The 26,214-nt window shown below is 39.1% G+C and overlaps 1 protein-coding gene across 1 annotated transcript in view; it reads left to right on the forward strand.

Moving 5' to 3' along the window:
- Positions 1–12,929: 12,929 nt before the first annotated feature.
- SLC35F4 (solute carrier family 35 member F4) overlaps positions 12,930–26,214 on the forward strand; it is a 175,321-nt gene continuing 162,036 nt past the window's right edge. The window contains exon 1 of the mRNA XM_011385042.2: positions 12,930–13,075. Within this exon, the coding sequence (XP_011383344.1) occupies positions 12,973–13,075 (103 nt within the window). The 5' untranslated portion in view covers positions 12,930–12,972. The remainder of the gene's footprint in view (positions 13,076–26,214) is intronic.

Consider the following 26,214-nt stretch of genomic DNA (forward strand, 5'->3'; position numbering starts at 1 on the left):
AAATAATTCCTGACCTGCTTTAATGTGGTCAAAAGCTTAATAAGAAGCTTTGCTAAAGACAAGGCCTTACACACAGGCCTCTACCTTTAGCTATGCAAAGAACTATCAGGAACTTTGAAATTCTATCTTTTCCCCTTAATTAGGTAAGGTCAAATTCTTTGGGCCAACTCCCTTACCAGTTTTGGTAAATCTTAATTTACCAAATTTTTTAAAAATTCCTTTTTAAGCTAAGGACAGAGATAAACCTTACTTAGGATGTTACCCAATCTAACCAATTCTGGAAATCAATTCTGCCAACAACAGTTCTAGCAAACACTTGTACAGCACTTATTCTGTGCCAGACACTGTTCTAAGCATCTTCCAAACTTATTTATATCACACAACAACCCTATAAGTGAGAACTTACATTAAGTGCATTACCTGTAACACATTACCTGCATTTCAAAAGTACAGTGTGGTTCAAATAACTTGCCCATGGTGACACAATTGGTGCTTAGCTGAGCCGGGCAGAGTGGGTTCAGAATCTGTGCTTTACCTGCTGCGTGATTTCGACTTTCATACAAACAGAAGGATTGTAAGGTGTGTGTGGTAGGGCAGGAGACATTTTAGTTCTCTATTTAGGTCACATTGTCTATATATATTGCAGAAGTAAAATACCTTTTGATGGAAAAGAAATGTCGCAAAGTAACACCTTTGGCAGTCCTACTGTTTATGGTCTCCTCACCAAAGCAGAAGAGGAGAGTTCTCCAATATGGAAGTTCATAGCTTCTATGTGTTGCCGTAACTGGATTAATCATTTAATAATTGTTTCCATGAACCTGGAGAGTCAATGGCATAGGGCACAGTTAAATTTTTGTATTATACTAGCCACAAGAACAAAACTGTTTTTGTGTAAAATCTCAAAACTTTAAGAACTGCATTTCTGATTTGCCAGGGTCAACAATGGGTGCTTAGACCTGTTTTAGAAAGTTCTCTCTGCGTACTTTGGCATGATGTATGTAAGACATTAAGATCCGTGGAAAGAAGTGGTTCCTTCTTTTGTTACGTATTTGTATGCAGTTCCGTAACACGAAAATATCCCCTTTGGAGGGATGGTTCAGTGTCAGTACTCCTGGGTGAAAAGGAGACTATATAAAAAAGTTCCCAGTCTATCTGAGCGTTTTCACCAAATTGCGAACCCAGTGGATGGTTGGAGACTACACCACCAGGGGGAGCGGGATTGCATTTTTTAACTTTTAATCCAATCATTGAACTTACTCTACTGGTTGATTTAGTGCTACAGCTAAAGGTGATTTTATACATGATTAAAAGCCAAAACCTGTTGAGGAAGAACAGATGCTCTGACTGCCTTCGGTTTTATTTAATTGGATTCCTGAAAATAGGAATCACCTAAAAGAGTTATTGTCAGTGCTTTGATATAAAAGGATTTAGGATTTGTCAATATTATCAAAATGTCAAGGAAGTGGTAGTTAAACTTAGAATATTAAGAAAGGCAGCATAATAGTAAAGGAACCTGGGGCTATAAGTTGGAAGTTATTTTTATCTACTACTACTATTAATGCTATCACCCGATTTGTTAGATGGAGAAGTTTCTTTCTCCTTGTATTTGTGATTTTAAAGTTCAAAATTAGTTAGAGCATGTAAATAACTCAGACAATCAAATGCTTACTAAAAGTTTAGAAATATAGGTTTAGAAAGTAGGTGATCCTAAATAGGCTAAAAGAAAAATAGTGAAATAAAAATATATTAATACATTCAGTGAGGTTCAGGAAAGAAAATGGCCAAGTTAATACAAACCTGATCTTCATTTTTGCCTTCTCAACCCTGCAGTTCATTAGAATCACCAGAGAAAAAAATTTAAAATATCAAAAATGAGCCCTCACCTGGGACAATTAAATAAAAATTCCAGAGGGTAGGGATTCCATCAAAACAAAGGAATATTAAACATTAAACATTATATCGAATTATTGTCTCCTTAAATTATGTAGTTGTTTATTCCTTCTGCGTGAATTAGTTAGTTTAGTTTTTTTCTCTTTTTCATTTCCAGATTTCAATTCATCCTTCTTCACCTAAATTAGAAGGTCCTTCCCAATGCCAGAGGTTAAAAGCTTAAAATGATGATAGTACTTTATTGGGTAGAGGTTAAATGCTAAAATGACAATGGTATTTTAAGATTACGTTCATTTTGGTGCTGTAACTTTGCAGAGATCAGCCTACTGAAGAGTGACCATACATGTAGTTAGTGACAAAGTCAGAATAGAATCTAGGTCTCCTGACTCTTTCTACAGTTGCAAGACAAGATAAGATTCTCAAACCCATACTTTCTTGAAAAGTGCAATGTCGAATATCTTGCAAAATTCCTTGGGATATATGAATTGGCAGCACTCACTTTAAAGTTCTTGCCACACTAAAGTTATGATAATGTTTGAGCAGTATAAAAGGGATCTCGAATTGCCCATATGTCCTTGTTTAGGAGAGGGTCGTGACTTGTTTGGTGAGGACATTTTTGACTCTGCTTGGATGAAGGTAGTAAAAAGTATGTTCTTCAGTGTAGGCATAAGTGCTGTCAATATTCATTAGACAATGTCAGAAATAGCTTTAGTTTTATTGCTTGTTTTAAAAGGTGAATGAATTTTCCTTTAAGGAGTAACAGAATACTTGGCTCTAAGGACTTGTCTATAATAAGCAATCTTAATCAATCAATCAATCAATTAGGCAAATATTTATTGAACACCTATTCTGTGCCTGGCACTACACTAGGCATTGGGAATACAGTGATGAGCATAAATAGAGCCAGGAGCTGCCCCTGTAGAGCTTACAGTCAAGTGAGGGAGATAGACAAATAAAGAGAGCTTTTCTGAAGAAGTAGCTTTCAGCTCTAGATGTGAAAGTCCCAAAGGCAGTGGGCAAAGGATTGAGAAAAAGTCTTCCAGATAGAAGGAACAGCAAGCACATTTAAAGATGCAGAGGCAAGAGAGAGCAAGGCTTTTTCAGAAATCTCAAAGACATTCACTTGAGATAGCCGGAATGAGGGGAACAGAGAGTTGAGGCTGAAGATGTAGACAGAGGTCAAAGTCTGTATTCAGTGATTAGGGATGTGGAATTCATGCTAAGAGGCCTGTGGAGGAGCCATGCAGGAATATTAAGAGAGCTTTGTTTTAGAGAAAGCAGACTGGCTATAGTTTGGAGATTGGATTAGAGTAGGGCAAACCAGTTAGAAGGCTGTGTGGTAATCCAGGCTAAGAGGAGGGTTGACTGACCTTGGGTAGTGACTTTAAAAAATGAGAGAGATAGACCGATCGGGAACTATTATCTACTGGTGATATTTACCAGTTTCTCATTTGACAGAATCCGTATTTATAGAGACTTCCTGAAGGATGATAGATAGCCCGTAAGCTTTCAAATTTAGGTTTTGGATTATAATTACTTAAAAATAATAAGAGGGCACTGTATTTACAGTGCATTTATCAGTGTGATTCTACTCAATGGTGCTTTAACATTGTGCCATCAGGATGTATGTTTTTGTATCTTTCTGTGGGTGTTCTTCAGGCTGTTGTATAGAACAGTATATGGGATCCTCTTTAGAAACATCCTGAAGAAATTTATTCTCAGAGTGTGCTCCAAATGGATGTGTGCTTCTCCTGACTTTGTTTTGAGCTCTGTCTGTGATAAGTGGTGTTAGTGATCACAAGCCCTTTTTTGGCTGGTATCTGGGAAACCCCAAGTCAAATTATTGCTGCTTCTACAAAGTGTATTAGCCCTTATGGCATTTATTGACCTCTATCTGGCTTCATTTTCTGGTTTCTATTTTTAGTTTTACTTTCTTCCTAGGTCCTTATTTGGTTATTATTATTATTATTTTAAATCTTGCAATGTAGTATCTTTATAAACCACTTCAATTCCTTTTTGAAATGAGATTGAGTATAAATAATTATAATAATATAAAAAGAACTTTTTGGATCTTTGTGCCAGAACAGTTAGGAAGTTAATATTGGAAATATCCCCTTAAATGTTTAATTGTGAATTTAAAATTTAATTTCAAGTTTTTGAAAATCTAAGAGTTTCCTCTTCACTTGTAAAGCAAAACCATGCATTTCTTGGTCTTCTTTCCTCTGGGTTATAACTTGAGCATCACCAACTTCTTTCTTCTGATTTAAGCTGAATAGTAGTGTTGTCTGTATTTGTAAGGAGTAACTTATCTTCACCAGTGCTTCTATAATTTTTCATATGGGAGAATCTTTGAATATTTGCAAAGATTCACCTAAAAATATAAATGCGGTTATATAGGGTTAGTCTTTCTGCATCACAGAAGTAACTCTCTCTTTCTTTTGACAGCCAGGCTCTGTGTTATATACTAGAAATACGAATTTAAAGGAGTTATTCATGTCCCAAACAAATGAGAAACCCGGTGGGATGGGTAGTCATTTGTATCTTCACTACATAAGTGCCCCCACAGAGAGGAGGCACAATAATGCCTTACCTTACCAGGTACCCACTTTTTGTCTTGGTTGTGAAAACAGCCCTGCTGAGTCAAATTCACTATATTTCCTTGTTCTATGTCTGATTGTACCGGTGTTATGCAGACCCAGCCTGTGTGGGTGTCTGACTACTTGCTCCCCATTTTGAAGTCAGAAGGTTTGGAATTACATGTCATGCAAAAGGCTGCAGCTTCTATGCAGACAAAAATCTCACCATTGCAGGCAACCGTTTAATGCCAGATTTTGCTTAATGAAGTCTCTTCCACATTGCCTCCGTTAACCTATGATTGGAAGATTACTTTGCCGATCCGGATTCAGGGAATTCTATTAAAGGATACATTCTGCAGAAAAGATATTCTCATCTAGTCTCTGATAAATCTGTTTTGCAACACCGGCATTGATTTACATTGGTGGATGTGGTAGAATCCAAAAATGGCCATAGTTTTTTTTTGCAGCATTCCCATCAAGAGGCAGAATCTATTTTTCTACCCCTTAAATCTGGGCTAGACTTGTAATTTGCTTTGGCCAAGAAAATATGGCAGGAACAATATAATACTATTTCTGAGTTTGGGCCTTAAAAGTCCTTGCAAGCTTGATTCTCACTCTTGAGACTTTATTGCTGTCTCAAACAAGCCTGCGCCATCCTGCTGGATGATGAAAGATGAGGCCCAGTCATCCCTGTCCCCCATCCACTAGACATATGAGAGAAAACATCCTAAACTCTTTAGTAACCAGCTGACCAATCTGCTGACCACAGAAGCATAAGTGAGCCCAGCCAAGATCAGCCAAATCCGATCAGGTCAATAAACCACCTAGCTGATCCCATAGGTCATGAAAAGTGATAAATGGTTGTTATTTTAAGTGACTACAATTTGGAGTTGTTTGGTATGCAGTAAAAGCTAGATAGTAGGAGTGCAATTTTGTCATTATCGCAGTGGTATGCAGGTGCTAGTGGACTTTAGAGCAGAGAAGAAGGAAGGAAGGAAGGAAGGGAGTAAAAGAAAAAGAAAAAAGAATAACATGTACTCAGCACCTTCTGTATGCCCAAATCTTTTTAAAGACCCAAATCAATAAAGAAACAAGTCTCCCGAACATTATAGTAGAAGATCACACACAAAGGAGTAGATTAAAACATCCTAATTAATTATGGATTTCCCAAAGATTTGTCAAAATGAGCCTATGTTATTTATGGCAGTGGATTTAAAAAATATCAACCCCATAATAAGAAAATAAGTAATTCTATTCATTTACTAATATCTAAAGAGAATACACTCCATTTATTTATTTATGCCTGCCAGCATCTGAAAAATTTCTATGAAGACCTTAACCAGGTTCCGTCATGTTTGTATACCATCCAGATGGTCTCAACAACACATTGCTTTCTCAAAGCTGTGTCCTTGAAAATGGTTCCGGCTGTGAGAACAGTGGTCAGAGTGTACATTCCAAGGAAAGGGGAGGGGGTGAGGAGACTCTGATTGCCCAGATTCAGCTCTCAGGTCAACCAGCAGACACACCCTCTTGAGGCTCAGATAACGGTACCTAGAATACTTTAGTAGCTTAAGAATCTGAAGATTTTAGGACTACTTCGAGATGTTATAAAACTTTTTATGTATTCGTTGTCATGGAGCCCTGTTTTATTATTTATGAGAACATGGAGAGCCAGAAGAATTAGAAACCTTTAGTCAGACCTTATCACATTCACTGGAAAGGAGATAATTGTAATTATGGAAGAGATTAATGTGCAGGCAGGCGGCACTCTCAGGCACATTGCACATAAAAATTTAGCCGCCCTGGAGAATAAAGAGCTAGAATGGGTTTTAGGGTTTGTCGCGTTTGTGTTTGTATGTGGGGGGTATTCATTTTAAGATTAGTAAAACCATATTTCAGGAAGTTTGGAAAACGAAAGATTATTCATAATCTTATTACTATAACAATCGCTTTTTGAATTTTGAATATTCTAACAACCTTTTTCCTAACAATACAAAAGCATGTTACTGAGCTGACCATCCTTTGTCATCAAGACTGATCGATATGACTGCTCTGTCTTGTGGGGGAGAGGTTGCATAACTGACAACTTTTCAGACTAGTCTATTCAGAAGAAAATGGAGAAGAATTTATACCCCAGCTTGGTTCTCCCAGTATCACACGTTTGCCTGCATTCCCTCTGTACCTTGCACTTTCGAGTTGCATGTACTTGATCAAAGCAGATGCACTTTTATGTCTCAGCATCAACAGGGAAGCCCTGGGGCAGGATGCTGGAGGCACATGGCATGGGCAGGAGGTGAGATACTGCCAGGCTGTGTCTGTGTGAAGTCATTGGGAACCCACACAGAGTCGGTCACTGCAAAGGTGAAATAGAGGAAGTGAATTGGAGCATAAAAGGTATTTGACACAGTCTTTTACCTTCTCTCTTGAGAGAGGTACTCTTTCTGGTAAGTTAGGAGCCTCCTCTAAATCAGCTGGGTAGCCAGAAAAAAAAAAAACAAAAACAGATGTCCGCTTCAGTACCGATGATTTGCATTATCTCAGGGTGTTCGAAGAGCAAGTTTTATAAATGGGATCACCAACACTGAAAATAATCATGAAATAAAACCTTGTGAACACATTTCTTGCAAATTAATAGTTCTTGAAGCTAAAGGCAGAGTCATTCTTGAGATGATTTTGGCAATAGTTATTCAAGGAGTGAATGTATTGGGCATATATTCTGGGCTCTTTTTGTCTTATTGACGAGTTTTAAAATTTCTATCTTCTTTGATTTTTCATACTACCCATAATGTTTCTTTCCAACAATTTATTTTGTCTTCAGTGTCAATTGCTTCAAGAACCGCTTATACTTAAACATGCATAGTATGTCTTTGGAAAACAAAGGATAAAGAAACAATTTGAAAATTAAATGTAATGTTTATGAAAGAAATTCAAATGCTTTTTGATTTTAATTTTTTAGTAAATTCACTTTTACTTGTCAAAGTCATCTTGAATGTTGATGGTCATTTTGCTAGAGGGAAAGAGAAAATTCCAAGTGGCTTATATTAGCTCTGGCCAGGATACAATTGTTCCTTTTGTTCAGAACTAGAATCAGTCACATAGCCCTCAAAAAACCACAAGTGGGCAGGAAGTGCAATCCTGTGGTGTGCCTAAAATGAGGGAGAAACATAAATATTTGGCAAACAGTATCAATTACTATCACAGCAGGTTTGGCATTTTTAACAGGTAATATTACAGAAAGCCTTGTATGATAAATAATCTGCAGTAGGTATGGGATTGTGTAGTGCATGGCATTTTAGATGTTTAAATTACAGAAAGTCTTCTTATTTGTAAAAGAATATTTAGCAGATTTGAATGAATAACCAGCAACACAGCTGTTCAAAAAGGTTATAAATATTTGTATTAGCTTTAAATTACTGTAAATATTACTCCGAGTCCTTATTCTCCATAGGAATAGTGGAAAATGCAATCTCAATATTGTTGGGGCTCCCCAGGGTTATGCAATCAAGAGAGATCTTGGGCTAAGCTCAAGCATCGGTAAGACACTCTGTCTTCAGTCCTCTGGTCACTGACAAGAGGTTTGGGTCAAGCCCAAATTCCAACCCTCTGGGGCTGGTTGCTCTGCTGCCTTTGGGCCAGGAATGGAGTCACCAGAATTCCTGCTGAGGCTGGGAATTCCAAGGCTAAGGGCCCAACCTCTCTCAGGGCAACGACTGTGATTACCCCAGAGGCCACGCCACTTCCTGGGACACTATCATCAAGCAGGACCCAAGTCCATTCTCAGTTTGAAGCGAACTCTCTGTGTCCTCAGGTCTTCTCAAAGAACAGAAAGAACTGCTGACCCTGAGCAGCTTCTCTTTCTGTAAAGCATTTAAATTCAGCACCCTACCTGTTTTATTGGTCTGCCAACGTGATTCCAAAGTCTGTCTCATATGATTATTGCCTTAGTTGAAAGAATTAAAGGAGACTTGTCAAAGGAACTGCCACAGAGCAATTCCTAGTAATGTGAATGAAGTGTTAAAGTGTGAATTAACTTTAGTAATAGATAATGGTCAGGGCAGGGTGGAGATGGAAGAAGAATATTAATATTTATTGAGTACCTAATATGTGCCAGGCCTTGGTAAGGTGTTTTCATATGTTATTTCACTTAACCATCACAATGACAGTATTAAGTAGAAAACATGATCCCTTTTTATAGAGGAGAAAACTGAAGCTCAGTGGGCTCTGTGTATGCATAAAACAAAATAATAATGATAGCTAGCATTTATAATGCTTATTATATGCCAACCATGGTTATAAGTGCTTCATGAATATAAACTCATTTAATCTTCACAATAGTTCCATGAAGTAGGTACAATAGCTACAATATTCTTATTTTACAGATGAGAAAACTGAATCACAGAGAGTTCAAGAGACTTATCCAAGATCACACAACTAGCTCAAAAGTCTATGCTCTAAACTACTGTATTACATGGCTGAGGAAGAGGGAGGAGGAGAGGAAAAGAGAGGATGGGAGTGACAGAGGGAGGCAGGCAAGAATGGAGGCAGAGAGAGAATGAGAGAGCTCATAGACAAATTCTAGAATCTGAGTGTATTTGTTGAAATTACTTGAGACTTCTCCAAAGAAGTTTGATGCATTTCCAAAGAGCTGGACTTCAAAATAGTCCTTTGATGGAGCCTGGCACCTGAGGTCAATGAAGAGAGGACTCTGCTCTGATTTCTTAGACAGATTTTCAATGCTGAGCTCCCAACCCCTTTCAGTCTTATCATGAACTGAAAGGTAAATTAATAATGCCTACCATTCCCTAAGACTGTAATAAAAAAGCAGAGTTAGCATTCCAAATAGGGCAGCTGATGACTTGGTGGTTAAATACTCAGAATGGCTTTCCTGAAACTGGAATATGAAGACTAAATTTTTTTTCTTCACAGATGCCAGTGCTTATCACCTGATTGGCTAGATGCCAGATGCTTCTAAACACAAACTGTGCAAACTACATGAGGTCAACTCTTTGTAAATAGTGCTGATGATTGTACAAGACAACACTGGCCCTTGTATATTAAAACATTCTCGGCTCTCCAAGCAGCCAAGTTACTCTTAGCTCAAGAAGGTAGGTACACTATATTAGTTTCCCGGAGGAAAAAAAAAATATTAGTTTTCCTTTCTCTCATCATCTTTAACTGGTAATTCCAAATAGGTGGTTGAAAAGACTAAGTGATTGTTACTGTCATGGAAAGAGTACTTAAACCCCAGACTTTTTGACTCCTAGCTGCTAATCAAAGTACCGAAGACTGGATTCCATGGATTTTGTTTCATTAACCCTTCCAAGGTATAAAGGATGATGTGGTATTTTAAAATGATTTTATGATAGACTGTACATCTTTAAATAGAATTTATACCAAGTGATCATATTTAGTTTTTAATGTTATTATTACTTGATATAATTATTTTAGCATCAGACATAAAGACTGTGACTATTACATGAACTATTTTACAAACGATTTGGCGTTTTGAAAAAACAACCAAATTCTATATACTCAATTAGTATAAGTATCTAATCTGACTTGAACAGATGATCGAAGTAAATATGGTGCAGATATCAAAACTCACTTGAAATCACTGACAGATGCCCTGTGCTTAGTGCATTAGAAATATTCCTGAAAAATTTCATGCAAACCAAACTTTTGTAAGTTATGATTTATTTGGAAATTATGATTTACTAGGGAAATTAGCTATGTGACACTGGCTCTGAGGAACCATTTTGTAAATCAAATAACCACCTTCAATCCTCATTTGTTTAATTATATCCTTTCTCATTTTTTTCAGAATGGATTTTAGGTATACTGATAATTCACCTTTTATAAATTTGAATTTTTGTATTTTGGTTTGTGAAATCTGGTTGACTGAGCAGGCAAGCATACAAAAAGGTTTTCAAAAATTCTGCTCCCCTCAAACTAATTTCTACAAATTTTTAATAATGCTTAAAATGACATTTGCAAGGTTAAAAAACTTTTAAATGCACCAGAGTGCTTATCACTAGCAGAAATTTACTTTTCATTGTTCATCAATTTATAATTACAGAATTTCTGTTTCATTAAAAAAAATGTGTCCTACATTACAGCATCTGCTTGAACTTACTCTTTTAGTCACCCTATTGCAGATGATTACAGAGACATTTGTAAATGCTCTGCTTTTAAAAAATTAATTTCCAAGTCAGTCTGAGAATTTCTCTACTTCCTTTTAGAAACAGACTCTTGTGGGTAAAATAGTTATATTGTTTATATTTATGCTGAATTTGCTATTTGACTGAATGACGAGATCCAGTTAAAACACATTTCTACCCATTTCTCTGGAAATTTCTGAAAACAAAGCAAAACCAAGAAGAAGACAGTGACTTATACAATAAGTGTGATTTAGAATTTAAATAAATGAATTATGGTAAAATAAGTTATAAACATTAATAAGACAAAACCACTTGTCTTTAAATTTTATACATATTCATATTCCTGTTACATTAGGATTTTGCTTCAGGTGTTCCTTAATTTCTCTTACTGAATTTATATGTTAATATGCTATGGATTATGATGTTATTAAACACACATTGTATGTACTATAGACAAATTTGTTTTATAGAAATTAAATAAAAGGGACATCTTAAATTAATGGGACCAACACATTTTATCTTGTGCAATGCATATATTTTATACAAGGTTTGCCACAGAAGTAGAAATAATAAAGGTAATAAATGTTTGCTGAAAATTGCTTCAGGGTGGGGGGCAGTGGAATGTAGAGGCGTTATCCTTTCACTATTGCTTTAAATGTTCAGCTCCCCACTATTGTACCAGAGTTGCTTTTTCCTTTAAGTTCATTTTGACCTTTTACTTCCTTCTACCCTTCCATCTTTCCTAGCCCAGAAGGCAGGTGTAGGAGGAAATTGGTTTCTTTATGAACTCTCCTCCCAGACAAAATCATCTCAGATTCACTGCACTCCCAAGATCCCGTGCTAGGTTTTATGTCTGGATAAAAACCCTTAATACATTGTGAAATTTAATACTGCATTTTAATGCACTTAAAACTATTCATCTTTTTAAAAAGTTTGCATATTTCTTCCCTCTTAAGGACCTGCACACTGTGCTTCAAGGCAGAATGGTGTGATAGATTAATTGGAAGTTTCTGAGGGGGCACTGAAATTGACATCTTTTTGTCTCCTCGCTCCTCCCCCAAACTTTAGAAATGTGAAATCTGGCAGGGATGTCTTAAACTGGCTCTGGATGGAATGTGCATATAATGACCTCTAAGGTGATGAGCTGACACCCCATCCCCACCCTCACACACCCAGTAGTTTCTGAGATGAATCTTTGAAGATTGTTTTTCAGGAGGCTGTGACTGCAAACTATGAATAGAAGAATCATCCCCACTGCTCACTGAGTAACCCCGCGGGTCTCTCGCCAATGCAGAGTCACACTCAAGACGAGGGTGTTCACTCTGAACACACAGCTTCAAGGACGTTCTAGACTCAGACATACAGTCTCTAGACTGCAGCTAAAACTTTCACGGGTCCAGATATTCACAGTTTGAAAGGCTCTCCCCTGATGTTTTTGGCAATAAAGGAGAAAATCATTTCTCCTCAGGGCATTTGGAATTGGCAAAATAAACATGCTGCGCGCAGCTGAGTCTCACAAGCTTTTGATATTTTCATCGAGAGGATGCAGGGCCGGGACCCGGACTGTCAGACTTGGTGGCTTAATCTCTTAAAGTCTTTGTGTCCACAATACCCGGATAATCACTCCACGTATCACCTGCTGGGGGCTCATATTTCTTTTCATTTCTTAAAAAAAAAAAAGACTCTCAGTCGTCTAGGCAAGTTGCGAGAACTAATTAACGCCTAGGAACGCTTGCATATCAGCAGACCCCAGGTGGCGTAGACGCCAAACATGGACAAGTCCCAGGGGCGCCCCGAGGTGTCATCTCCCCGAGCGACAGTGTCCACTCTCGCATTAATAACATTTGGTTCGATTTGGGTCTCTCTCACCTCCACCTCTCCTCCCCGAGCCCCTGCCATCTTCTCACCTTCTATTCTCCCACGCCCCTAGACCAAGCATCCGCTCTGTCGGGGGCGGGTGGGTTCGGGGATGTCTACCCTTCGAGGAAGGAGCGCAAAAGGGTTAATGATGAGAGCTGGGGGCCAGGTGGGGCGCCCACACCCGCCCGGGCCGCGGAGGGCGTCGGAGGTGAGGGGGCGCTGTTGGGGCAGCAGTGCGCGGGGTGGCGGGCGGGAGAGCTGCCAGGCTGACTGAGAGGCCGGCCCGAGTGGGGGCCGCTCCGCCGCCGCTGCCGCCGCCGCCGCTGTGATGCGGAGCCGGTGCTGCGCCGGGCGGTGGAGTCAGAGCCCGGGCGCGGGAGCACGAGCTGCAACATCAGCACCGGCGGCGGCGGCACCTGCACTAGCTCCCGGGCCCCGCGCTGCGCTCTCCTCTCCTCCGTCTCCGGGGCCGCCGCCCCGCGCTCTCTATGGATGTCAAGGCGGCCCCCAACGGGGTGGCCACCATCGAGGACCGGATCTTGCGGATCACCGGCTACTATGGCTATTACCCGGGTTACTCCAGCCAGAAAAGTAAGACGCCGCGGGGCTGCCCTGCTCGAGGCGCCGGATAGGGGTGGGATGCGGGAGGAAGCGCCGTCCGGACACCTGCAGCCTTGCCTGCGCCGCAAACGCCACCCTCTTGGCGGTGGGGCCACTGGGAGAAAAGTATGTACGCTGTCCTCGGTGCTGAACCATGGGAGAGAAATGGAGCCCCGGTCCCTTGCGCTTAGGAGTTTGGAAACAGTCGCAGCCTTGGCGGCGGAGGCGCAGAGAGGATCCGGTGAGCGCTCCAGACGGCCGTCGGCCCGCTCACCCCTGGTTTATTTACGACCGAAGGAGGCTAATATGGCTGTTTACTTAGCGGAAAGTCAGCCTTTGGGGCTGCACTCCCAAAAGCCCCTACTGGGTGCCAGGCTGCGGGCGGGGCGCTTGGGGACGCAGGCTGGACGGATTGGGGCTGGGGCCAGGGAGAGCAGCGGACCCAGACTTGGGTCCCGGCGCCCGCTGGGTCGGCTTCCTGGCTCTGGGCTGCTGAGACGTTGCAAGCGCGGGAATTACTCTTGTTAAAATGTCTTTGGAAGGTTCTCCATCCTGGGTAGAGAAAGAACCTGCTTAGGGCTCCGAGTTCCAGAGCTTGGAGCCAGAGACCTGCGCACACGACTGGAGGTGGAGTGGGTGGGAGGGGGAGACAAGGCAAGGCCACCTGCCCGTGCTGCCTGCGGCACGTCGCGACTTCGTCTGAGCCCCAGAGGGCCGTTCTGTTTCGTACCAGCTCTCTACTGGCTAAGCTAGGTCCTGCGGCGCAGAGGCTTTCACGTTTCCGGAGCAGTTTTTCTGGGTGGGCGAGGAGGTGCACCCTACTCCCCCAACACACAAAACCCACGACTTGTATTTGCTGGGATTAGTTCTGCCAGCAACCAAAGTGAAGCTCGTGTTTTTTTCTCTCTCTCTTTCTCAAATGCGGGAGTAGCTGCGGCTTAGTTCCCATGCAGGTGGGGTTTCGCTTTTTCTATATCAATACTCTTATGTCGTATAGATGAAGGTTAATTAATATTTTCGCTTTTTTTTTTTTTTACCAGAAGCCTTGGAAGCTCCTAGAAGCATTTCTGATTGATATTTTTCTGTGACATTTTGAGGTGCAGTCAACATTACAGTTCCTCTGAAGCAGATAAATCCTGACACATAGACCAGGATACACTTTTTTTTTTCATGTAACTTTCTCCCAAACTGTGCTCCATCTCTATTGAATAATAATTCAAGAGCTTTCTTCCATGGGCTGTCCTCACACAGATATTTTCTAGTTTAATATTTCGTTTGGCTTCAAGAAAGGCCTATCTGATTAGGATGATTTCTGTCTAGCTGTTTTTAGCATTAGAGGCTTACATTATTCATTTTCCATACAAAAGTAATTATACAGTGTTAGAATTTTCTGGAAAGAAAATAACATGCTGTGGAATGTGGTTTGAAGTCTTTGTACTATAGACTCGAAAACTTCTTTTTTTCCTATTGGCAAAGGGTTTCTTTTTTAACCCTAGAAACTTAAGTGAAGGTGCTAGCATACCCTGTGGAGATTCTTTAGATTTCAACTTTGAATATTTTAATTAGGAACCATGGATTGGTTGCTTGAAGAATATAGAAGCTGTCTGTGAAACTACAAGACTCAGGGTAGTATATTGTTATAATTTTTATAATGACGGAACTTTTTTAATAAAGAACAAACCAAAAAGATTATTTAAAAAGTGACATTTTAAATAAAGATACATTCATCTTATTTTTTTTTTTGTACTTTTTGAAATAGCTGCACGTTTCATTTGCTATACAATAACAGGACAAAAAGGGGGACTAGCATTGACCAAGACAGCAACTGAAGCTAAAAGGAATAAAGATGAATTTGGCATAGTTATTTGTGTTGAGCACTTACCTAACTTCAGGCCACAGAATTCAAACAGTGAAGGCAGAGAAACTCACAAGGACAGAGAATTACATGATAGTCAAATAACTTTCAGATGCTTGTGCTTTCAGAGGTAGAAAGAAATTGCCATTTTGCTCACTGAGAGACTAGGAGAGAAGAGAGCTGGAAGAGGGCCAGGCAGCTGAGCACCATGAAATAATCCTGCCCTTAATGCAGGCTTCAACTAGTAAGCAAACACATTGCAGCAAACCAGTACAATATGGTCAATTGCTTTAGCTGTTACCAGGAATGAGCAACAGCTTGGGGGAATTCTAGAGGGATATATTTATGAAAAGGCCCTGGTGAGGAATATATAACATGTGAAGGCAAGGTGATTTCTTGTTTTCTGACTGGTCATGTATGAGGCTTAAAGATGAGATGTTCTCTTTATCTATACTGTTTACTTTTTTAGAGGTGGTAGGGACTCAACTCTGATATGCATCAATGAGCACCCTATTAATGCATCCTGCTGTCACCCCTGCCAATCAAGAAAATGAGTGCCTTGTCCAGAACAAATTCTAGTAGTCAGGCTGATATGAAATCTGTGTATTTTATTCTGATATGTGTGTGTGTGCGTGCACACACACACAGACACGCACACACACACAGACACACACACACACACACACACGCATAGTGTAGAGATGATTAAAGCATTTTTCTAACTTCAAGTAACTTATGGTGTGGTAGGGGAAATAGATCTATTTATTCAACAGGTGTTAACTGAGTACCTCCTGCGTGCCAGGAATATATCAGTGAACAAAACAGACAAAAGTATTTTCCTTTTTAGAGCTTAAGTTCTAGTGAGAAGAAAAAGACTATAAATAAACAAACAAATTATGTAACATATTTCAAGGTGATAGCTATTTTAAAAAATTACAGCAGAGTAAAAAGGATAAAAAAAATTCTGAGAGGCCTAGCTATTGTAACAATTTTAAATAAGGTGGTCAGTTAAGGCCTCAACTGAACAAAGATCTGAAGAATGTGAGGGAGTTAGCTATGTGGACATCTAGAAGAAGATGTTCCAGGCAGAGAGAAGAGCCAGTGCAAAGCTCTGAGGTGAAGTGTGCCTGGCATGCTAGAGAAAGAGTGAAGAGGCCTGCATGGCTGAATTGAGATGAACAATTCCAATTGGTTGGAGATGAGGTCACTGTGGATACAGGGCCTCAGATGAAGTCATTTGGCTTGTACTCTAAATGAAAAGGGAAGTCTTTGCACGGTTTTGCAGGAGTAATATAACTTGATTTGTCTTTCAAAAAGATCAGTTTGATTGCTCTATTGGGGTAGGGGTAGAAGCAGAGAGACTAGTTGGTATGCTATTGTAATAACCTGGGTGAGAAATGATGGTGATTTGAAAATGATGGTGGTGACTGTAGAGGTAATGGGAGGTGGTCAGATTCTGGATATATTTGAAAATACAGACAATAAGGTTTCCTGATGGATTGGTTATGGTATCTGGAAGAAAGAAAAGGGTAAAAATAATCCCATCTTTTTTGTCTTGACCAAGTTTGAGTTGCCAGTGGCTGAAATGTGGAAAGTTTCAAGGTAAAGAAGTTTAGGAAGCTAGGGGAGGAATAAGGATAACATTTTGGAAAGATTAAATGTAATTGGAGATGTTGAATAAGCACAGAGATGTCTGACTGGAGATATAAATTAGGGATTTTCCAGTATTTAAATGCTATCAAAGCATAACCCTGATGAGATCTCTAAGGAGTGAATGTATATACAGGAGAGGAACAAGAACTGAACTCTAGGGCACTCAGACATTAAGAAGTTGGAGGGAAAAGGAGAAACCATTAAAAGAGACCAAAAGGAGCTTCTGGGGAAGTAGGAGAAAAACCAGGAGCACGTGATGCCCTGGAAGCCAGTGAAGAATTTCAGAGGGAAGAGATTAGCTGAGTTCTGTGCTGCTAAAAGGTCAAGTGAAGACTGATAACTGACCACAAATTTGGCAACTGGGCATCATTGGTGACTTTGACAAGTGTAGGTAAAGTAACATAAAATAGATTAGAATGTGTTTAGAGAGAATTAGAGGAAGGAATTAAAAACCTGAGTGTAGACAACTCTTCAAGATTTTTTGTGTAAAAGGGAGGAGAGGAATTGGGGGTTATAGGGTTAAGGAAGTTTTTATTTTTGAATGGGAAAAATAACAGTATGTTGTATGCACATGAGAATGATTGAATAAAGAAAATTAGTAATGTTGGAGAGCTAGGGTATCAAATATAGTACATAAGGAAGGGACATTACTTTTAGATAGAAACATGGATATAGGGCAGAGTGTGTGGGTGCAGGTTCTGGAAGGTGGTTAACTGAGATGGTGGGAGTCTGTTGAGATTTTCTTCTGGTTGCTTTAGTTTTCTCCAAATAGGAAGCAAGGTCATCCACTGAGAGTGAAGATTTGGGAGGAGGTGGTAGAGGTTGGGGGAGAGAGAAGGTGTGAATACATAAATAGAGAGAGCGAAAAATCTGGGGAAGTACAGTAAGGTTGTCTGGCTGCCTTAAAGGGCCCATTTAAAGTTTCTGGTCACAAATTTAAAGTGAAACCAGTCGGTAGGTTTTTGTATTCATTGACACAGTGGAGGCATAGAGCAAGTGAAGAAAAAGTTTAACTGCAGTTGCAGATTATCCAATGGGTATAATAAAATAATAAGGGCAAGAGAATTATGACTTTCTTCAAGGAAAGTGTAGTTATAATGATTGACCATATAATTTAAAGCTGGTAAGTAGAGAAGAGAAGAAATCAAGGTGATTGGGGAGAGTGAAAAGTGGTAGGACCAATGAATTAGAAATCTCAGTGGGATCAAAGGCTAATGGTAGTTAGCTGAAAGATAAGAGGTGGTGGTCAGAGAAATAAGAGGGGTGTCTACTATAAGAAGTCATTCATTTCCATAACTCAAGTCAAAGGATAAATCCACTTGTGCTTTATTGTATTTCTGTTATTGATATTTTGGGGGTGAGCCTTTTTGTGTTTGTATAAGAAGGTAGTATGTTGATGTATAGTGAATTAAACTATGGTGGTTTGGAAATTGATTCTAGTATTAAACCTGCTAACAACTGGCTCTGAGACCTGGGACTCTTCTCTGTGTAGACATTGGTTTCTTTGTTTGTAAAAAAGAGGGTACTAGTCACTGAATCAGGACAGCCATGCAGTAGGTCAGCTTTGACAGCTTTTGAAAAGTCCCACCCTCTAAGGAAGAATCTCCCTCAGTAAACTCTAGTAAAATGTTTACTCTGCCTCTCTTCACCCCACCTTCTGTCTCAGACAGTGGCCAGTTGCCTCTCTGTTTTCTGTTGGCCTTTTGTGTTTTTTTCCATATCCTGTAAGTGACCAGGTTCTGCAGTTATTTCGCATTGGCAGTTCCATATTAAGAATAAAACTTTTTCCCCTTGCTGTGATCCTATCTCTGAACATCCTGTCTGCAAAAAGAACTCTACCAACTTATGACTGCTTTGGCTCTCTGACTTTTCCAACCGCTGCTATAACCTGTTTTCCAGAAACCTGGAGTCATCCTCAAACTGCCCTTTTCCCGTACCCCATAATCAGTTAACAAGTCCTATCTATCCTGCCCCAAATATGAGCTTTCTATCCCTGCTGTCGTTGCCTTAGTTTTATCCATCACATCTTTCTCTCGGCCTCACCTTAACAGTATTTAATTCCCTAAAATGCAAATATGCTCACCTCATTTCCTTAATCAATTACTTGAAATAAATCTTCATTTTCTGTGGAATAGAGTTCAAACTCCTTAGCTTGCCACAATCTGAGCCCAGCTTATATTGTTCTATTTTAGTACACATTTCCTCCCTAATTGCCAAAGTAATGCATGCTTAATGCAGAAAATCTGGAAGGCAGAGAAGCAAAGAGAGATTAAAAACAAAATTACTCATAATTCCACCACCCAGAGGTGATTAGTATTAACATTTTGGTTAACAGTATCCTTTTGGCCTTTTTTTATATCCATAGACACAAGCAAATGCTTTTTATTTCATACTGAACATTTCTCTCATTGGTCTATATATTTGTAATAACTTAAATTTAATGCATAGTCTTCCATATATTTAAGCACCTTAATCGACTTAAATTGTTGGCTTTTTAGTCCACTTTTTCTCTTTAATTTCACATCCCACATGGCCTCCACAAATACTGGTCACAGTCTCATCAAGCAGCTCATTGTTTTGGTAACATTATTGTCTTCATGCTCTTCTGCTCCTCCGAGCCTTTTCACACTACGGCCTGAATGGCTTCCTCTTCCTATGTTTCCCTCATCACATGTTGGAAAGTTCCTATTCATATTTAAAGGCTGAATTTAAATGTGCTGTCCTCTGTAAAGCTTCCTGATTGCCCCAGGCTAGGTTAACCCTCCCTCTGTGCTTCTATAATATTGTGTACTCACCTCTGCTCCAGCATTTAGCACACTATTTGGGGCTGTTAATACTTTACACCAGGCTATCTCACCCACAGAGCTTGGGGAGGGCAGGGACTTATCTTTATTTATTTTCCTCTTAGGCAAAGTATCTAGTATATTCCGGGTGCTCAATAAAGTTTAGCATGCTAGTGAATGAATGATTACAGATTCCTTTGAAGAATTTGAAGAGTTAATTATTTTTACACAGAAAAAAAAGAGTACATAATGGTAGTGATTGGAAGGAAATAAAAAAAATTTGTCAGCCATGAATGAATCAAACAGATGTGCCTATTCAAAGAATGAGAATATACCAAATGGTATTGTATGATCACTTTACCTTTGCGGTTATAACTTCTGCATTTGTGTCTTCCTATTTCCTTCATGTTTTCTGTACTTGAATTGCGGGGGGAAGGGAGGGCAATTTTAAAAATACGGACTGGTATAAAGTTACTAGAATTATAAGAAATAAAATGTGTCCACTCCTCTTTTGAAATGGTTACTATTGGTCTTCATGTACAATATTAATATAAACACTTAAGCACTCTTACTGAAGTAAGTTATAAAATTGTCTCTTACTGGTGAAATGAAAACACCAGACATTTCTTCCAGTTCATATTCTGTTTATACCCTGATAATAAGCTTTATGATTCTTTGTATATGAGAGGTAGTGCTTTGTAAAGTTATAATTACCATAATAGTAATATTGAGAAGCCTTTGTAACAAAGTTTTAACTAGGACATAAAAGGGCTATGTTGATCCTGAATATCACTGCATATATTACTGATGTGGATAATAAGGTAGTTTCTACAATGTTAATTCTAATATGTATTTTCATTTAAAATATAAATTTACATATAAACTGGATATTTGTATTACAAAATACTACTTTTACTACTAGCTAACACGTGAGTTTAACATTAAGTTCGATATACTTTCTTTAGAAAGGCTATCCAAGACCTGTTTGAGGCCATGAGGTCTAATGTAAAGACCACAAGACCCTGCTCTGCTACTTGTTAGCCTTTCAAATTTGCTTAACTTGACCTCTCATATAAACAAATTTGTTTCTGAGAAATGGAAATAATAATAGTTACTTCACAGATCATTGAGAGGACTATGTCAGATAATGTATATATAATGCCTGGTACAATAGCAAGTTTAATGTAAGGAACTGTTATGATTATGGAGGAAACTAATAGAATCAATTTTATGATTTCAAAGAGGCTTGTTTACTTTTCCTTGTAAGTAAATGGTTTACCACTCCCCCCCCCCATATCTAATGTTGTACTTTGAATTGTTACTGAAAATTATGTTACAACAATGTTCAAGATAATTTAAAAATTATCCAAGCCCAAAAGGGAGGAGACTAATCTAGGGCCTATGGGTGATAGGATGGGTCTGCATGTCTAGAGATCAAAGTAGAGGAGATTGCAGGGGTGAGGGAGGTGGGGGAATGCAGCAGTGTAAGTGGGGAGGGGAAGAGTGAAATTCCAGCTGAAGATGGATAGCATGGGATAGGGTGGGTAGGGTTAGATAGGATTGGGAAGGCGAACAAGTGGAGAGGAAGTGAAGGCTGAGGATCAGTTTGGGATGGTCTATTGGAAATTGTATTCTTTCTGTTATATGCAGGGTCTTGAAACGACAGTTCCTTTTGTGCCTATTTATATAGTCACAAATATAACAGTGTATTTTACATTCTACTTTAAAAAATACATCATTATTATAAACATATTTACATATTTCTTCACAGTCTTAAATAGTTATAATAGTTATAATTTTTTAAGTTATAAAGTATTTAACTAACAGACACAGAGGAATATAGAGAAAAAGAAAAATAACCTTGTGACCCTAACATAACTACTGTTATCTTGGTTAATTTCCGTCTAACCTTTCTAATCCATACAGGGGTTCACTTCTTGATTTATTGACAAGTAGAAACTACAGTGTAGTCATATTCTGATACATATACATTTTGTGCCCTGCTTCTTTTCCACTTAACATTTTAAGATAAGCGTTTTTCATGTTGTTGTAATTATCTTCTTTGAGAGGCTGGAATTAGATTCTCCTTTAAGAGATCTTGGCTTAAAAAATTTGGGCAAGCTGGTTCTCAGTTATTTGAGACCAAATAAAATGGTGAGACCTGGAGTGTTAGTGAGGGCTTGTTTAATTTCTAGTCACAGGATTGTACTTGAACTAGCTTAAGCAAAAATGAAAGTGATTGAAAAGATAGAGGGGTCTCTCATTGATGTTAAGGTTAGGGTTAAAGCAGGATAAGCTAGCATAAGGTACTGGAGGGCTGTGGGGAAAACGGGAAGCCCTCCTTCTCTTTCATCTCTTTTTTTCTGGCACATGTTCTCCATTCTTGTCTCTTGCTGCAGGCTGGCTTTCTCTATATTCTTGTCCAAATTGTTGAAAATAGCCTCTGCCAGCAGTTCCAGTGTTTATATGTCCTTTATTCAAGAAACCAGACAGATTGAGCAAGAATCTCTTGCTTCTAAGTTCAGATTCCTGGGCAAAGGGAGTCTTTGGCTCAATTTGTGTCAAGTGCACACTCTAGATCATATTAACTGTGGTGGTTTGGGGCAGGGTCAAGTTATGAAACCATGGTGGCTAGATGCTTTCTAGGTAACCCTTGACTATGGGGGAAGAGGTAGTTTACAGAGAAAAGGAGAAATTGGCTGGATAGTCAACTTAATACCTATTTGGTTCACAGAGCTTTACATAAAAAGTTTTTCATATCAACTCGCAGACTTCATTCAAGAGCTGATTTTTCTTTCTTCCAGTCTTAAGAACTCTTAGAGTGTAATAGTTAGTGAAATTATATAGACACTACATTCCTATAAACTGAGGAAATCCAAGAATCTCTTTAGAGTATAAGTCCCTAGGGAGTTCTGTTTTAAAATTATGCAGCTAGTACCACAGACTGCTTATTATATTACTACTGGTTATAACAAGTTTGGAAGGCATTTCTTTTCCTAGGTCAGATAGGGCAACACACCAGTTTCTTCAGACTCAAGATATAGTAACTGAAGATGACATTTAACATTGTATATTTCAAACAAGGGTTGCTATTCCACTATTCTTCAGTCTAGGATTTTCTATATTTTGTCCTGAGCCAACACCAAGATGCACCAATGAGGTGTCAATAATGATTTCATGTTCCTGAAAACCAGATATACTAAGAATTCTTTTCCCTTGTGGAAGCTAAGATTCCTCAGGGTATTAGAGCCTGCAGGTTTTTGCTATTGATATCTTGCTAAGCCCTAGGTTATGTGACTTTGGAACTATCATGTCTTTTTGTTCATTCCCATGTTTAATCATGGGCATTCTAGAAGAAATATTCAGGTCGAATGAGTTGGGAGCCATTTGGAGTACCATCCTCGCTGCCAAGTTATGGTGGCAGATTCTAAAGCTATTTCCCAGGGACCTTTTAGAGCAAATACATTAGAAGTTGAGAACTTTTCATTTCTCCCTATATATTTTTTTTTAAGTGTGAGCACCTGAAGCAGGAACTTCTTGTCTTGCATCTTTCTAGTGCACATCCATGTAGCAGCCTTTGTGATCTTTTAAAAGCATTCATTGGATCATGCCATTCTTCTGGCTAAAGTTCTTACTGACTTCCTGTATCTCTTTGGGAAACTCTAAAACCCTAAATCCAGCCTACAAGGTTCCACATGGTCGAGCTCTTCAGATGGCACCACTCTTCCATGCTCTCACTATGCTTCGGTCACACTGGCACATGCTTCAGGCCCCTTTTCCAGCTTTATACATCTCTCGTCTCATGCACTTTTCCTTTACAGCACTCACTACAAACTGCAATTACAATTTACACTGCTTTTTGTGGCTGTTTCATGTCTTTCCTGCTCATTGGTCTCTTAGCTCCCTAAAGGAAGGGATGGGTCTGTTTTGCTCAGCACTGTGTACCCAGTACACAGAACAGTGCCTGTGCACTCCATAAACATTTGTTATGTGATTAAATCTTGTTAAAAATTGAGTAGACTTTTTTAAATCAATATTTTATTTGGAATATTTTTAGACTTTCAGAGAAGCTGCAAAGATAATAGAGAGTTCGTATGTACCTCTCACCCTGCTTTCCCCATTATTATCACTTTTTGTGACTAATGTACGTTTGTCAGAACTAAGGAACCAATACTGGTACATTACTATTAATTAAAATCTAGGCTTTATTTGGATTTCACCAGTTTTTCCATTAAGGTTCTCTTTCTGTTCCAGGATCCACTCCAGGATACTGCATTGCACTAAGTTGTCATGTCAAATAAGCTTTTTAATGCATTGAACTTGAAAAGATTATTTACATTTTATAGGAACTGCTTGGCCAATTTTTTAGGGCTCAGATCAGGTCATATTTGAAAATTTAACTGCTAGTTTTAGTCAACATTGGATTAAATTAATGTTAGAAGTGACCTATGACTTAACATAGTAATTATATAGTATCTTAAAGGACTGTTCTAGAACAGTTTTTAGCATTTCTGTTTTTTAACATTTTACTACCACTTGTGTACCACTTATATAGCATATAGTATAATGTTTTTACACTTTACAAGGCAATAGCATATATGATTTCATGAAAACTCACAGCCTCTCCGTAAAGTGGGTATTATTATCACTATGTTAAAGATGAGGAAATTATAAAATTCAGATCCTCCTGTGGTGCAGCCCCTCCACCTCCTCCTGAATTGTGGGAGAAAATAAACTTCCACTTCATTTTTAGCAGTGCCCTTAATTCGCAATGTACAGCTCTGGTAGAGGCTTAGCCACAGGGAGTCAGTGGGGCTTCTCTCCCTCCCCCAAGTCTGAGTTTTACCTCAAAAGGATGCTGTGGCCAAGGCTCTCTTTGGAAACAAAAGAAAAGATTGAATAAGATGGCCTTGAGAATCAGGCTGTGTTTGTGTGTGTCTGTGTGTGTGTCTCTGGTGTGTGTGTCTGAGAGACAGAGAGAGAGAGAGAGAAAGAGAGATAGAGATTGAGAGAGGGTTAGACACCTCTACTAAGATCCAGTTGGGACCTGGAATTTCACCCTTTTATAAGGAAGGAAGGGTGGGCGGGCAGCGGAGAGGCAGGAAGAGACTGCCCCCACTTAAGTCCCACCTGGCTTCCTCAAGATTATACCTGGATGTATGAAGGTCTATCTTTCTGGTCACGTTGAGGAAGACTTGCTTCCAGAAGGCAGCTTTTTCTCTTGAGAAGGATTCTCTATTTCCTGCATCTATAAGTTAAAAAGAAGTAAACCTAATAAGGGGACAGAAGGAGTAGAATTTGTCTTCTTGTGGTGAAGAATAGATGTCTGTAGTTTTGAGTCATTCGTGCCTGCACAGTACCTGCTAATAGTATTTGTGGAATTCTCATCATACATTAGTCTTAGCTGTCAATGCTTGCTAATAATTAATATTATTAGATTAATTAGATATTAATCTAATAATATTTCTCTAGTTATAACTGAAATCACTGGCACGTTGATACTGGTGTTGCTGTTGTCCTTTTCAGAAAAAGGAGTCCAATATTGTTTTAATATTGACTCTGTGGGTCTTATAGTCTTACCCTCTGTTATTCACATTACTGAATCTTCTGCAAGACTGGATGCAGAACTCTACCAAAGGCCTTGGAAATGCAAGTGTAGTTGTAGTGATGCATCATTCCAGCTGAGATCTGAGCATCATTAGCTTCACACCATTGTAGGTAAACCATGCTTGTTTCCAACATTTCTAGATGAATGTGTTTAGACGGACCTTTCCAAATTTCTCAGCGTTAGCATTAATATCAGTGGATTTAAAATTTTTTTAAATGTTAAATCAATCGTATTTATATTTAATGGGTAATCATTTACTTTTAAGATGAATTATTACTACCTATTCTTATCTTCAATAAGAGTTGAATATAAAATCTCTGACTACTTAATGGAAACCAAAACCAAAATCTGAATTTAAGAGGTCTTCAGGAGGTTATAACATCCTGCAGAGTTATTAAAATAGTTTTGGAGTTTTGAGTCTGTTACAGGAATATCATATTAGAATTCTTTTGAGAATCTGACAGGAGGGCAAATTCAGGTTTTAATTTTTTTATTATGTAATTGGGAGAAATATTCCAAGTATATTTAAAAAAAGTCCAAAGGGAGGAGAATGGAGCTTCAAACCTATTCTACTTCTGGCTTTTAGATCTTTCTCTTGGTTGCTCTGTTTTGGGGAGTTGCTGACAGCTTAGGTAAGACAATTTTTTGTTCCTCACAATACCCAGAAACTGAAATCTCTCATCTTGTTGATCTGATTTAGGGGAAGGTGAGATTTGGCTCTGTCCTCAGGATGGTTGGCCAAGTAGAAATAAGAGACCCCCTTCCCTTGCAAGCACTGAAACTTTTGACACTAGCTCAAACAGCATTGTCAGTGGAGGTCACACCCCTCCCATACACTGGAGGGGTGACTGTGGAGTGACGATATTCAGTACAGGTACTGTCAGGAAATAGGTACATACTCATACTGGACAATTAGAAGAAGGATGGGCAGGGTGCAGGGAAACTGAAAGAATTAGGAGCCTTGGGGCTGGTAGAGTGGGCTGTGAGAGTACAAAGAGGAGGAGCAGTTCCTGAAACACGGGGAAAGAGGGAGGGCTGTGTGGAGAGGGCTGCCTGAGAACCCGTTTTGAGTGGAGTGACCCTGTAACCTGTGATGACCTCTCTCAGAGAGGGAGCCAAGATACGAATATCTTGACATCATTCTCCTCTCTCCCTCCCATCTCCTGCAAGTGGGTGTTCTCCATGGGCTGAACAACTTATGGAAGCCAAGGAACAAGGGGTTGAAATGCAC

This window comes from Pteropus vampyrus, unplaced genomic scaffold, assembly GCF_000151845.1.
Source record: "Pteropus vampyrus isolate Shadow unplaced genomic scaffold, Pvam_2.0 Scaffold15, whole genome shotgun sequence".
Lineage (NCBI taxonomy): Eukaryota > Metazoa > Chordata > Mammalia > Chiroptera > Pteropodidae > Pteropus > Pteropus vampyrus.